Source organism: Pecten maximus, chromosome 10 (assembly GCF_902652985.1).
Source record: "Pecten maximus chromosome 10, xPecMax1.1, whole genome shotgun sequence".
Lineage (NCBI taxonomy): Eukaryota > Metazoa > Mollusca > Bivalvia > Pectinida > Pectinidae > Pecten > Pecten maximus.
In genome coordinates, this window is record NC_047024.1 from 39,600,257 (window position 1) to 39,613,905 (window position 13,649).

The 13,649-nt window shown below is 39.2% G+C and overlaps 2 protein-coding genes across 2 annotated transcripts; both read right to left on the minus strand.

Annotated features, from left to right (window-relative positions):
- Positions 1 to 9,529: 9,529 nt before the first annotated feature.
- On the minus strand, positions 9,530 to 10,794 carry LOC117336698. The gene is made up of 2 exons (XM_033897309.1): positions 10,718 to 10,794; positions 9,530 to 10,493 (listed from the first exon to the last, which is right to left on the minus strand). The coding sequence occupies exons 1-2, from the start codon at positions 10,792 to 10,794 to the stop codon at positions 9,530 to 9,532; spliced, it is 1,041 nt and encodes a 346-aa protein (XP_033753200.1).
- A 149-nt stretch (positions 10,795 to 10,943) lies between these two features.
- LOC117336700 (delta-actitoxin-Amc1a-like) lies at positions 10,944 to 12,075 on the minus strand. The gene is made up of 2 exons (XM_033897310.1): positions 11,950 to 12,075; positions 10,944 to 11,732 (listed from the first exon to the last, which is right to left on the minus strand). The coding sequence occupies exons 1-2, from the start codon at positions 12,073 to 12,075 to the stop codon at positions 10,944 to 10,946; spliced, it is 915 nt and encodes a 304-aa protein (XP_033753201.1).
- Positions 12,076 to 13,649: the final 1,574 nt, after the last annotated feature.

Consider the following 13,649-nt stretch of genomic DNA (forward strand, 5'->3'; position numbering starts at 1 on the left):
ATTATTGAAGTCGGTTAACATCGTTAAAAGATGTTTAAACATTTTGAAGTTATTCTAGGATAGGAAAAAATAAAGTTGGATCAGTTTGCATCAACTTCTCGCCTGATAGCTTATATGAAATACATTTTAAGGATAGTTCATGTGGTCAGACAGAAATCCTCGATCATTCTGTCGAAGACAGCTGCGAGCCTAAAAGTACCAACTGAAAACCTGTCTGAAAATGAACAGCAATTCCAAACATGTATGATTGTTGGCTGGTTAAATTCTTTTTGTTCTAACTGTATAAATAATAAGTAGAATTGAATGCTAGTTAAACAATGTGAATTGTTGTGTGGATAAGGAGACAATCTATTGAGAACAGGTGGCCGTACTAATTAAACCTGATATTTACCGCCGTCTACGTCACGCTTATCTGAGAACTAGAAGGTTGTTTACAAGTTGTTTATCAAATAACTTAATCATTTCCTCATGTTTACTGTCTATTTTAGGGGCAATATCCGTGTTTAAGTCACTCTTTCCTCTACGTTAGGATGATCGAGTATTAAAACTGTAGGAGATGAGGTTACCAGGTATTTAGCATTATATAAAGACATTGATTACCTGTTACGAGGGTTCCATATAATTATATATCGTGACGTCACATAATGCTATCTTTAATAACGCAGGGCGGACTGATTTTTTTTTTTTTGTAAATGTAAACAAAAATATCTTTGCAAAGTGACCCTTAAAAAAAGTACCAGGGTGATGAGTCCATGTATTCCGGAAGGACCAGCGTCTTCGGCTTCATTCACGATAACAGTAATGCAGATCTAGGTAAAATGTGGGTTATGCCATGTCTTCAAATTGAGGAGCAGGATGGTTAGCAAGTAACCAGCAGTTATCGAATATTGAACACATTTGACATCACATTACACACGGAAATTTCATATTTCAAATAAGAGCATTGTGCCAGACGACGCCAAGATTATGTACTATTTGTCTCTACTAATGTTACGAATCGGTTGATCTTACAGGACGATCATCCCAAACGATCATCTTGTGGGGTCAGCCGATTTGGGGAGGATCGGGTTTTGACCCACTTTGATTTAAAATTACTTTACAAATGGTACAAAGTGTCTTAACACTGCAACCAAAATGCTGTGCCACTCGACGCCTCCCGAATCATACTACTGCCTCCTCTCTGTATTTATGACAGTCGAACTATAATTATTAAGTTGATAAATGGCAAGATTTGGCGAATCATGTTCTTAAAATGTAATAAACTAGTTGCAAGCGAAGATACAAGATAGTCGCAGGAAACCTCGCGGAGCTCTTCCGTGAATGAAGACTTTCGAGCCTTGCTTTTTCGTAACCCCCTTGGATTTAGAAATTTAATCTTTTACCATTTTCTTATCCTGCCAGAGCATTATTGCTTTCATTCATAAGCTTGGCAATGATTGTTTCACTTCTCATTGAAAAAGGAATGTGTAAAAAATTGTGTTGTAGGAGTTAAATAAACATATAAGTTTGATAATAATAAAAAATCAAGTGTAAAATAATTGATTTCAAGTAACTTTCTAAATTTGATATACTCTGTTATAGCATTGTTGTCACACTCAGTATTTTATCGGTGCGCTCTCGCATTTTACAAACGCAGTATTAAAACGTGTAGCATAGCTCATCATTACACACCAGGCCATCAATTTTCATAGACGTCTTGCTTTTCGCCCATCTTGCCTCAGACTTTTTATATTTTACACACAATCTGACATCACAAAAATGACAGAGTGTCTCTTACCTCATTTTAAATCGTGCAATATATATTCTAATTGCTTTTGATCAACGATGCTAGAATTCCGACAGCACTGTAAAACATACAATAAAATGGGTGTACCTAGTTTATAATCAAAGCACGACCGTTTTTGTGTGAATCTATTCATTCAGTGTGAAACAGTTTTATTTTTTTGCAAATTTTGTTCACTCGTGCGGCGTGCTAAAATAAACCACCTGTTAAAAATATTTGTAATATTTTATCACGTTTTATTCAATATGCTTGTTTAGTATATTCTTTATGTTCAATTTGTAGAAAAAAATATGTTTCCCCAAGTTCATATTTTACATAACATTTTTTTTTTTCATTTTATTTAAACATATTTATTGCCCCAAAATTGAGTAGAGCATTAGGCACAAGTTTTTCCAACTTGTATCAAAGCCTTTTCCTCTAAAACAGTTCATGTATTGATATCTACATGATAACATTTAACAAGGCATGCAAATCATAATATGCAATCAATACATTTTACTTAAAACCTGTTGCTGGATTTGATGAAAATATGCCCGTGTCTGAAAACTTCTTTATTTATGTCTACAATCAGATGTTCGTTTCCAAATAAACATGATTCTAGATTAACGGGATATATATTTAACGACCTAGTGTTTTGTTTTTTCCATTTTGGAATCAAATTTCGAGTACCAAGTATAACGCTAAGCATTAGGTGACCTGTATATATTAAGGAGATTGACGACATAAATAATTCTGAAAAGGAACAAAATATAAAATTACCTTCCACCAAAAGATTTTAGACATTAAGATTTCTAAAATGGTAATTCGCTTCTCAGTAGATGTGTCTAACACTAGGGATATGCTATTCTTATTTATAGTAATATATATATAAATGTCGTTTTCTCGATCAATTGATTTTCAAGAATTAGAAGAAAAAAACTACATTCACATTTTATACAGTATACTTAATTACAGCAAATGTACATTACTTAACTGTACATAGCTGTACATTACTTAACTGTACATAGCTGTACATTACTTAACTGTACATAGATGTACATTACTTAACTGTACAAAGCTGTACATTACTTAACTGTACATAGCTGTACATTACTTAACTGTACATAGCTGTACATTACTTAACTGTACATAGCTGTACATTACTTAACTGTACATAGCTGTACATAACTTAACTGTACATTACTTAACTGTACATTACTTAACTGTACATAGCTGTACATTACATAGCTGTACATTACTTAACTGTACATAACTGTACATTATTTAACTGTACATAGCTGTACATTACTTAACTGTACATAGCTGTACATTACTTAACTGTACATAGCTGTACATTACTTAACTGTACATAGCTGTACATTACTCAACTGTACATAGATGTACATTACTTAACTGTACATAGCTGTACATTACTTAACTGTACATAGCTGTACATTACTTAACTGTACATAGCTGTACATTACTTAACTGTACATAGCTGTACATTACTTAATTGTACATAACTGTACATTACTTAACTGTACATTACTTAACTGTACATAACTGTACATTACTTAACTGTACATAGCTGTACATTACTTAATTGTACATAACTGTACATTACTTAACTGTACATTACTTAACTGTACATAGCTGTACATAACTTAACTGTACATTACTCAACTGTACATTTCTTATTTGTATATTACTTAAGCATTGAACTGTTTTTGTATGGTATTTATGATTTATTTGAATGCCAAAGCTCTGGCATTCAAATGGATCATAAATACCATACAAAAACAGTTCAACGCTTATATTTACATTCCTTTTACTTTTTTTATTTTTTAAATGCTATAATTCATATTTAAAATTCATAATTCCCGCCGAACCGACAGTAGATTTTTTGTCAGTCGTTGGAACAGCTGGAACATGGTCGCGTGATTTTTGGCAAACAAAATAGTACACGGAAAATTAAAAAAAAACTACTCAATTTTGTTAATCATTTTATTATCAACGTAATGCGCAAATGGTATATTTTTTATAACAAATAATGTAGACAAAATAATTCGTCGTTAAACTTAGTTATCCTGGATATTGTAGTCCCGGTTTGTGTTGTTTAATACGCTGATAAGTGTGGCGCGTGATGGATGGCATTTAAACGCACATCAATGCCAGAGCTCTCAAACAGGCTATATAGTGACAATGCCAGACAAATGTAAATATTTAATTGTGCATTACTTAACTGTAAATTACTTAACTATACATAACTTAACTGTAAATTACTTTACTGTGGCGTGTCATCACGGAAACTGATAAGAGGTTTCGTATTAACACACTTCAAATGTGAAATACACTCATTGTTCATCACTCAAGTTCTGTTTCCGAAACTTCAGTTATAGCTTATCTAACGTTGATTAATGAATTATGGCTAGATTGAGATATCTATATCTAAGAAAAGTGGTTTACCACGTTACAGTAATAAGTTAGGTAAAACAAACAACGTGGGTATCATTTTCACCCGTATTTGGTCTGTAGATGGATTTTTTTGAAAATTTTAAAATAAGTCTGGTTCCATCACTTTGTCGTGAAATATGAAGAGAAATAAACATAAATCATCATGTATACATTTAATTAGGTATACCTATGATTAAAAATCTTGTTCTTACGAGGCGATTGTATCTCCTTGACACCAATCCCCTTTCACAGTAAGAGGCGATGCCCTCACCTCTCTCCTTGACATATGGATGCTTTGAAATGAGTAGTCAGTCATAGTTACCGGTTTCCTTTACCAGAAAAAAACCGAAATGCGTCAACTCCTTATCAATTCATTTCGAAAATGCTGAGTCAAACGTTTTTCCGAAATCTTTCATGAGCAACATTACTTGAAGAGCTCTTCCGTTGACATTTTAAAAAGACAATACCATAAAATAATATTGATATATCATACCAATATATTTACCATTGTATGGCACTGCCACTATATAACCCTACCAATTCAGTTGCGTGTTCACCAGCCTATGAACTGCCAACAGGAAGTGATCTCTGCTACTGGTAAGCGCGGGAAATTTGAATTTGAAAATTTCAAAACAAAAATCGCATGACAAATAAAAAATCGCAGATGGTAAATATAAGAATTGAACGGCTTTCAGTTGGCATTCATATTGACTATGAATGCCAACTGAAAGCCGTTCAATGCTTAAATAAGTAGCATGTAGTTATGTGGGATTTATCCTTAACTTGGCATATTATCAATAACACATGTATTACAAATAGCAGGTCATATTTATCTCAGATATATGAAATATTTAAAACTTCAAATTAATTACAATCTTCAATTTGTTGCTGTCACACATATCGTTTCATAATACGAGCAGTCTTATTGAGGACCTAATTTCCTTTCTCTAATTTGGTGTATTTTTAGATTTTGTTTTTTTTACCTCTGTATAATAACTATGATTAAGTTTGTTTGTTTGTTTGGTTGTTTTTTGTTTGATTTTTGTTTTGTTTGTTTTTGTTTTTTCTCTCTTTCAAATCAATTACAAAGTTTACTTGGTAATCCGGAACACTAGTTATAGTGCTATAGGTACGGTATGGAGTTTTTGAATCTAATAGTTTTAAAGTGCACATTTTTTTTCGTCATATGATAGGAGGATGACTTTCTGAATCTCATTCCTCGTCTGAATTTTTCAAGTTTGGAAATAAGTGATCTTGTCCGTATCAAGTTTCAATAGATGATTTTTTTATAATATTACTCTTAGACCCTGACAATCTGTAGAGCGGTATAAACATACATCTCTCAGTCCTGTCACTGACAAAAGATCATGTCGACTTCATTGTAGTATGATACTACTTCCAACTCACATGGCGTGGGGACACGTACTGTAGATGCTTCCGGAAATCTTCTTCTATGGACTGCACCGTTCTTAGAGTTATGTCCCTTACATCGTAGCTCGACAATGTCAAATTTCTTATCGTACTAAGATAAAAGTAAGCGTATAGTACGTATTGCCTCAAAATAATTACAATAGCTTTTTATTTTCACACTTGTTTGTATATTCTTTGTAACAGAATGAAAGTTTCCAAAAATCCATGTTTCTTCGCGCAACGTAATCAGGGGTTGAACGCCAACTATACTGTATCTGTACAACGGTTCTATGAATATGACAACTAAGGGAAACCCATCATGTTCTATTAATAGGATAAAAGAGGGAAATCCACATTGTTCTATAAATAAGACAACTAAGGGGAACCAAAATTGTTCTATAAATATGACAACTAAGTGGAATCCATCGTGTTCTATAGATAGGACAATAGAGGAAATCCCACAATGTTCTATAAATAGGACAATAAAGGGGAACCCATCGTCTTCTATAGATAGGACAATAGAGGAGAAACCCATAGAGTTTGATAAATAAGACAATAGAGGGTAACCCACAGAGTTCTATAGATAGGACAATAGAGGGGAAACCCAAAATGATTTATAAATAGGACAATAAGGGGAACCCACAATTTTCTATAAATAGGACAATAAAGCGGAATCCACACTGTTCTATAAATAGGACAATAAAGCGGAATCCACAATATTCTATAAATAGGACAATAAAGCGGAATCCACAATGTTCTATAGATAGGACAATAAAGGGGAATCCACTATGTTCTATAAATAGGACAATAGAGGGGAAACCCACAGAGTTCTATAGATAGGACAAAAGAAGGAAACCTTCAGTGTTTTATAACTAGACATTAGCTTCCATATACACGTAAAACAGTTTGTAAATAGGTCAAAACTGTGATGCTGAAAACTTCATATTTATAATTTCGCCTCAAAACTGAAAAATATTCAGGATTCTGAACATCTTAATATAATTTAATGCACTTTTCAGCATATGTTGGAGACGTTGTTACATCCATAACGTGAAGTGTAATTCAATTTGGACTTTAAAAACAGCACAGCGTGAATGAGCATCTTGGATTGCCATTAATCACGTATATTACTAGAATTTTAGAATATTTAGGAGTATGCGGCTTTAAATGAATGCCAGCGAAAGGAAAACGTAATTTAAAAGCTTTTCCACTACCAGCTAGGGCGTTATACATGTCCATTACACAAGTCTATTTTTAGCGCATTGTCACCGCTTTTGAGAGATGAGCACGCAACACGCTTTTTATGTTGGCTAAGAAACAGTATATTTCAATTGACTTAAGAATATTGGGACTGAACTGCAGCCATTCTCTCACAAAAATCGGCAAAATATCTCTCTCTTTTTTAATTGTGCTTTCAGATAAGAACAAGGGCGTTTTCCTGTTCCCTATACATGTCGTATCCCTGTAATACTTCATTTGAAGAGCATCCTGTTGGTTTCAAGTATGGATACTTATGTGTCTGTTTCAACACTCTATACATGTATACGTAGGTACTGCATCACTCCACCAACGCCCACACACACTACAAGTGTTCCACTTTATACTTCACACCACCAGATATTCTAAAAGCACTCCATTATGTTCTCAAGGTAAAGTTAAAACTTTAGCCAAATTTGAGCAAAAACGTTTAGCCAAAACTGAAACATGATCATTTTATGAAAATAAGTTCATTCCAAAAAAATTGTAAATTCAACTCTATTGGATTGAATAGATAATGTTTCCTGCCCCTAAAAGATATTCATGTATTCTTTTGGTATGTCCACTGTACAGAGTAAAAGAATCTAAAATGAATTTAAAGTGAAATGTGTAATAACAGCCTTTGATTGAAATATAAATATGATTCTGCATAGTAGTAATACTATTATTAAGTGAATGGAGAGCCATTACAAAACTTTAACCTCAAGAATACAGAGAAAACAGTTAAGTTCATAATTGGAATAAAATTCAACAACTGAAAATATTTGTTTTCCCTCTATGCAAAGAATCAGCATCCTAATACCATTATTAAGTGAATGGTGTGCCATTATAAAACCTAAACCAAAACTTTAACCTAAAGAATACAGAGAAGACAGTTAAGTTCATAATATGCCAAAAATTAAATTTTTTTTTTTTTTTTTTTTTTTTCATTTTTGACTGTACAGAAGTAATGCCACACACCCAAAGAACCTCTATGCAAAGAATCTGCATCCGAATACTATTATTAAGTGAATGGTGTGCCATTATAAAACTTTAACCAAAACTTTAACCTGAAGAATACAGAGAAAACAGTTAAGTTCATAGTATGCAAAAAAAAATCCAAAAAAATGCAAAGAATCAGCATCCTAATACTATTTTTAAGTGAATGGTGTGCCATTATAAAATTTTAACCAAAAATCTAACCTAAAGAATACAGAGAAGACAGTTAAGTTCATAATATGCCCAAAATTCAAAAAAAATGAAAATATTTTTTTTTTCAATTTTAACCGTACAAAAGTAATGCCACACAGCCAAAGAACCTCTATGCAAAGAATCAGCATCCTAATACCATTATTAAGTGAATGGTGTACCATTATAAAACTTTAACCAAAACTTTAACCTGAAGAATACAGAGAAAAAAGTTAAGTTCATAATATGGAATAAAATTCAAAAAATGAAAATATTTTTTTTCATTTTTGACTTTACAAAAGTTATGCCACACACCCAAAGAACCTCTATGCAAAGAATCAGCACCCTAATACTATTTTTAAGTGAATGATGTGCCATTATAAAACTTTAACCAAAACTTTAACCTGAAGAATACAGAGAGAGAAAAGTTAAGTACTTAATATGGAGAAAATTTCAAAAAATGAAAATATTTTTATTTTTATTTTTAAGTGTACAAAAGTAATGCTACTCACCCAAAAGAACCTCTATGCAAAGAATCGGCATCCAAATACCATTATTAAGTGAAAAGTGTGTCATTATAAAACTTTAACCAAAACTTTAACCGGACGGACGGACGGACGCAACAAACCTATAGTCCCCCCGGTTTCAAGGGGACTAATAAGAAGGAACTCACTGCAGTTTTCAACCGACTTGTTCAGTTTGCTTTCAATTCGACATATAATTAATAATTCATCTTCGAATAGACATGATTACATGGTAGATTTGGAAAGAGAAGAGAACAGAGTCCCCACAAGTTTTGATAATGATCAGGTAATGCTCTTTCATTAACAGGGGCGATTTGCGCATTTTTCATGCATGACAGAGGATAGTTTCCGATTACTTATAATATAACATTTGTACTACGTTTACAAGGGACGACTTCGGTTGGTATTCGAGCGTCTACCCTTTAATATAGTATGGCTGTTCCTTCTAATGTGATTGGATATGCGTATAAAGAAAAGTCAATCACTGCCATGCTTCAAAATGGTAACGCATGCACAAAAAAGTTAAGCTGTTGTAGTTGGAACTCTTCTAACAAAGGGCCGTGCATGGTTGATGGAGTCGCTGTAATCTGAACGATTATAATTAGAGCAAGTCGAATCTCAACTCGAGTCCCAACCGAAGTCGCTCAAGATCGGAAGGTTTCCCCACAGTCTAGGTAGGTGTTCCCATAGTCTAGGTAGGTGTTCCCATAGTCTAGGTTGGTGTTCCCACAGTCAGGGTAGATGCTCCCAAGGTCAGGGTAGGTTTTCCCACAGTCAGGGTAGGTGTTCCCACATTCAGGGTAGGTGTTCCCACAGTCAGGGTAGGTTTTTACACAGTCCGGGTAGGTGTTCCCACAGTCAGGGTAGGTTTTTACACAGTCCGGGTAGGTGTTCCCACAGTCAGGGTAGGTGTTCCCACAGTCAGGTAAGGTGTTCCCACAGTCAGGGTAGGTTTTTACACAGTCCGGGTAGGTGTTCCCACAGACAGGGAAGGTGTTCCCACAGTCAGGTAAGGTGTTCCCACAGTCAGGGTTGGTGTTCCCACAGTCAGGTAGGTGTTCCCACAGTAAGGGAAGTTGTTCCCACCGTCAGAGTAGGTGTTCCCACAGACAGGGTCGGTTTTTACACAGTTAAGGTAGGTGTTCCCACAGTCAGGGAAGGTGTTCCCACAGTCAGGGAAGGTGTTCCCACAGTCAGGGTAGGTGTTCCCACAGTCAGGGAAGTTGTTCCCACCGTCAGGGTAGGTATTCCCACAGACAGGGTAGGTGTTCCCACAGTCAGGGTAGGTGTTTACACAGTCATGGTAGGTGTTTACACAGTCAGGATTGGTGTTTACACAGTCAGGATTGGTGTTCCCACATTCAGGGTAGGTGTTAACACAGTCAGGATAGGTGTTTACACAGTCATGGTAGTTGTTCCCACAGTCAGGGTAGGTGTTCCCACAGACAGGGTAGGTTTTTACACAGTTAAGGTAGGTGTTCCCACAGTCAGGGAAGGTGTTCCCACAGTCAGGTAAGGTGTTCCCACAGTCAGGGAAGGTGCTCCCACAGTCAGGGTAGGTGTTCCCACAGTCAGGGAAGTTGTTCCCACCGTCAGGGTAGGTGTTCCAACAGACAGGGTAGGTGTTCCCAAAGTCACAGCAGTTATTCCCACAGTCAGGGTAGGTGTTTCCACAGTAAGAGTAGGTGTTCCCACAGTCAGGGTAGGTGTTGACACAGTCGGGGTAGATGCTCCCAGGGTCAGGGTAGGTTTTTCCACAGTCAGGGTAGGTGTTCCCACAGTCAGGGTAGGTTTTTACAGTCAAGGCAGGTGTTCCCACAGTCAGGGAAGGTGTTCCCACAGTCAGGGTAGGTGTTCCCACAGTCACAGCAGTTATTCCCACAGTTAGGGTAGGTGTTTCCACAGTAAGGGTAGGTGGTCTCACATTCAGGTAAGGTGTTCACACAGTCAGGTAAGGTGTTCCCACAGTCAGGTAAGGTGTTCACACAGTCAGGTAAGGTGTTCCCACAGTCAGGGTAGGTGTTCCCACAGTCACAGCAGTTATTCCCACAGTCAGGGTAGGTGTTTCCACAGTAAGGGTAGGTGGTCTCACAGTCAGGGTAGGTGTTTACACAGTCAGGGTAGGTGTTCCCACAGACAGTACCGGGATGTTAACACAGTCAGGGTAGGTGTTCCCACAGTCAGGGTAGGTTTTCTCACAATCAGGGAAGGTGTTCCCATAGTCTAGGTAGGTGTTCCCACAGTCAGGGTAGGTGTTTCCACAGTCAGGTTAGATGTTCCCACAGTCAGGGTAGGTTTTTACACAGTTACAGTAGGTGATCCCACAGTCAGGGTAGGTGTTTACACAGTCAGGGTAGGTGTTCCCACATTCAGGGTAGGTTTTTACAGTCAATGTAGGTGTTCCCACAGTCGGGGTAGGTGTTCCCACAGTCAGGGAAGGTGTTCCCATAGTCTAGGTAGGTGTTCCCACAGTCAGGGAAGGTGTTCCCATAGTCAGGGTAGGTGTTCCCATAGTCAGGGAAGGTGTTCCCATAGTCAGGGTAGGTGTTGACACAGTCAGGGTAGGTGTTGACACAGTCAGGGTAGATGCTCCCAAGGTCAGGGAAGGTGTTCCCACAGTCAGGTAAGGTGTTCCCACAAACAGGAAAGGTGTTCCCACAGTCAGGGTAGGTGTTCCCACAGTCAGGGAAGTTGTTCCCACCGTCAGAGTAGGTGTTCCCACAGACAGGGTAGGTTTTTACACAGTTAAGGTAGGTGTTCCCACAGTCAGGGAAGGTGTTCCCACAGACAGGGTAGGTGTTCCAACAGTCTTGGTAGGTGTTCCCACAGTCACAGCAGTTATTCCCATAGTCAGGGTAGGTGTTCCCACAGACAGGGTAGGTTTTTACACAGTTAAGGTAGGTGTTCCCACAGTCAGGGAAGGTGTTCCCACAGTCAGGTAAGGTGTTCCCACAGTCAGGGAAGGTGCTCCCACAGTCAGGGTAGGTGTTCCCACAGTCAGGGAAGGTGTTCCCAAAGTCCGGGTAGGTGTTCCCACAGTCAGGGTAGGTGTTCCAACAGACAGGGTAGGTGTTCCAACAGTCTTGGTAGGTGTTCCCACAGTCACAGCAGTTATTCCCACAGCCAGGGTAGGTGTTTCCACAGTAAGGGTAGGTGGTCTCACAGTCAGGGTAGGTGTTTACACAGTCAGGGTAGGTGTTCCCACAGACAGTACCGGGATGTTCCCACAGACAGTACCGGGATGTTCCCACAGTCAGGGTAGGTGTTCCCACAGTCAGGGTAGGTGTTCCCACAGTCAGGGTAGGTTTTTACAGGCAAGGTAGGTGTTACCACAGTCAGGGAAGGTGTTCCCATAGTCTAGGTAGGTGTTCCCACAGTCAGGGTAGGTGTTGACACAGTCAGGGTAGATGTTTCCACAGTAAGAGTAGGTGTTCCCACAGTCAGGGTAGATGTTTCCACAGTAAGAGTAGGTGTTCCCACAGTCAGGGAAGGTGTTCCCATAGTCTAGGTAGGTGTTCCCACAGTCAGGGTAGGTGTTGACACAGTCGGGGTAGATGCTCCCAGGGTCAGGGTAGGTTTTTCCACAGTCAGGGTAGGTGTTCCCACAGTCAGGGTAGGTTTTTACAGTCAAGGCAGGTGTTCCCACAGTCAGGGAAGGTGTTCCCACATTCAGGTAAGGTGTTCACACAGTCAGGGAAGGTGTTCCCACAGTCAGGGTAGGTGTTCCCACAGTCACAGCAGTTATTCCCACAGTCAGGGTAGGTGTTTCCACAGTAAGGGTAGGTGGTCTCACAGTCAGGGTAGGTGTTCCCACAGTCAGGGAAGTTGTTCCCACCGTCAGGGTAGGTGTTCCAACATACAGGGTAGGTGTTTCCACATTAAGAGTAGGTGTTCCCACAGTCAGGGTAGGTGTTGACACAGTCGGGGTAGATGCTCCCAGGGTCAGGGTAGGTTTTTCCACAGTCAGGGTAGGTGTTCCCACAGTCAGGGTAGGTTTTTACAGTCAAGGCAGGTGTTCCCACAGTCAGGGAAGGTGTTCCCACATTCAGGTAAGGTGTTCACACAGTCAGGTAAGGTGTTCCCACAGTCAGGGTAGGTGTTCCCACAGTCACAGCAGTTATTCCCACAGTCAGGGTAGGTGTTTCCACAGTAAGGGTAGGTGGTCTCACAGTCAGGGTAGGTGTTTACACAGTCAGGGTAGGTGTTCCCACAGACAGTACCGGGATGTTAACACAGTCAGGGTAGGTTTTCTCACAATCAGGGAAGGTGTTCCCATAGTCTAGGTAGGTGTTCCCACAGTCAGGGTAGGTGTTTCCACAGTCAGGGTAGATGTTCCCACAGTCGGGGTAGGTGTTACCACAGTCAGGGAAGGTGTTCCCATAGTCTAGGTAGGTGTTTCCCACAGTCAGGGAAGGTGTTCCCATAGTCAGGGTAGGTGTTGACACAGTCAGGGTAGGTGTTGACACAGCCAGGGTAGATGCTCCCAAGGTCAGGGTAGGTTTTTACACAGTCCGGGTAGGTGTTCCCACAGTCAGGGAAGGTGTTCCCACAGTCAGGTAAGGTGTTCCCACAAACAGGAAAGGTGTTCCCACAGTCAGGGTAGGTGTTCCCACAGTCAGGGAAGTTGTTTCCACCGTCAGAGTAGGTGTTCCCACAGACAGGGTTGGTGTTCCCACAGTCAGGGTAGGTGTTCCCACAGTCAGGGAAGTTGTTCCCACCGTCAGAGTTGGTGTTCCCACAGACAGGGTAGGTTTTTACACAGTTAAGGTAGGTGTTCCCACAGTCAGGGAAGGTGTTCCCACAGTCAGGGTAGGTGTTCCCACAGTCACAGCAGTTATTCCCACAGTCAGGGTAGGTGTTCCCACAGACAGGGTAGGTGTTCCAACAGTCTTGGTAGGTGTTCCCACAGTCACAGCAGTTATTCCCACAGTCAGGGTAGGTGTTCCCACAGACAGGGTAGGTTTTTACACAGTTAAGGTAGGTGTTCCCACAGTCAGGGAAGGTGTTCCCACAGTCAGGTAAGGTGTTCCCACAGTCAGGTAAGGTGTTCCCACAGTCAGGGAAGGTGTTCCCAA

Coding starts and splice junctions, on each gene's coding strand:
- LOC117336700 (XM_033897310.1), bottom strand. CDS start 12,075: ATGGGAACACCTTCCCTGACTGTGGGAACACCTACTCTTACTGTGGAA. Junction 11,733..11,949: donor TGTCAACACCTACCCTGACT/GTGGGAACACCT, acceptor CCTGACTGTGAG/ACCACCTACCCTTACTGTGG.
- LOC117336698 (XM_033897309.1), bottom strand. CDS start 10,794: ATGGGAACACCTTCCCTGATTGTGAGAAAACCTACCCTGACTGTGGGA. Junction 10,494..10,717: donor CTGACTGTGTTAACATCCCG/GTACTGTCTGTG, acceptor CCTGAATGTGAG/ACCACCTACCCTTACTGTGG.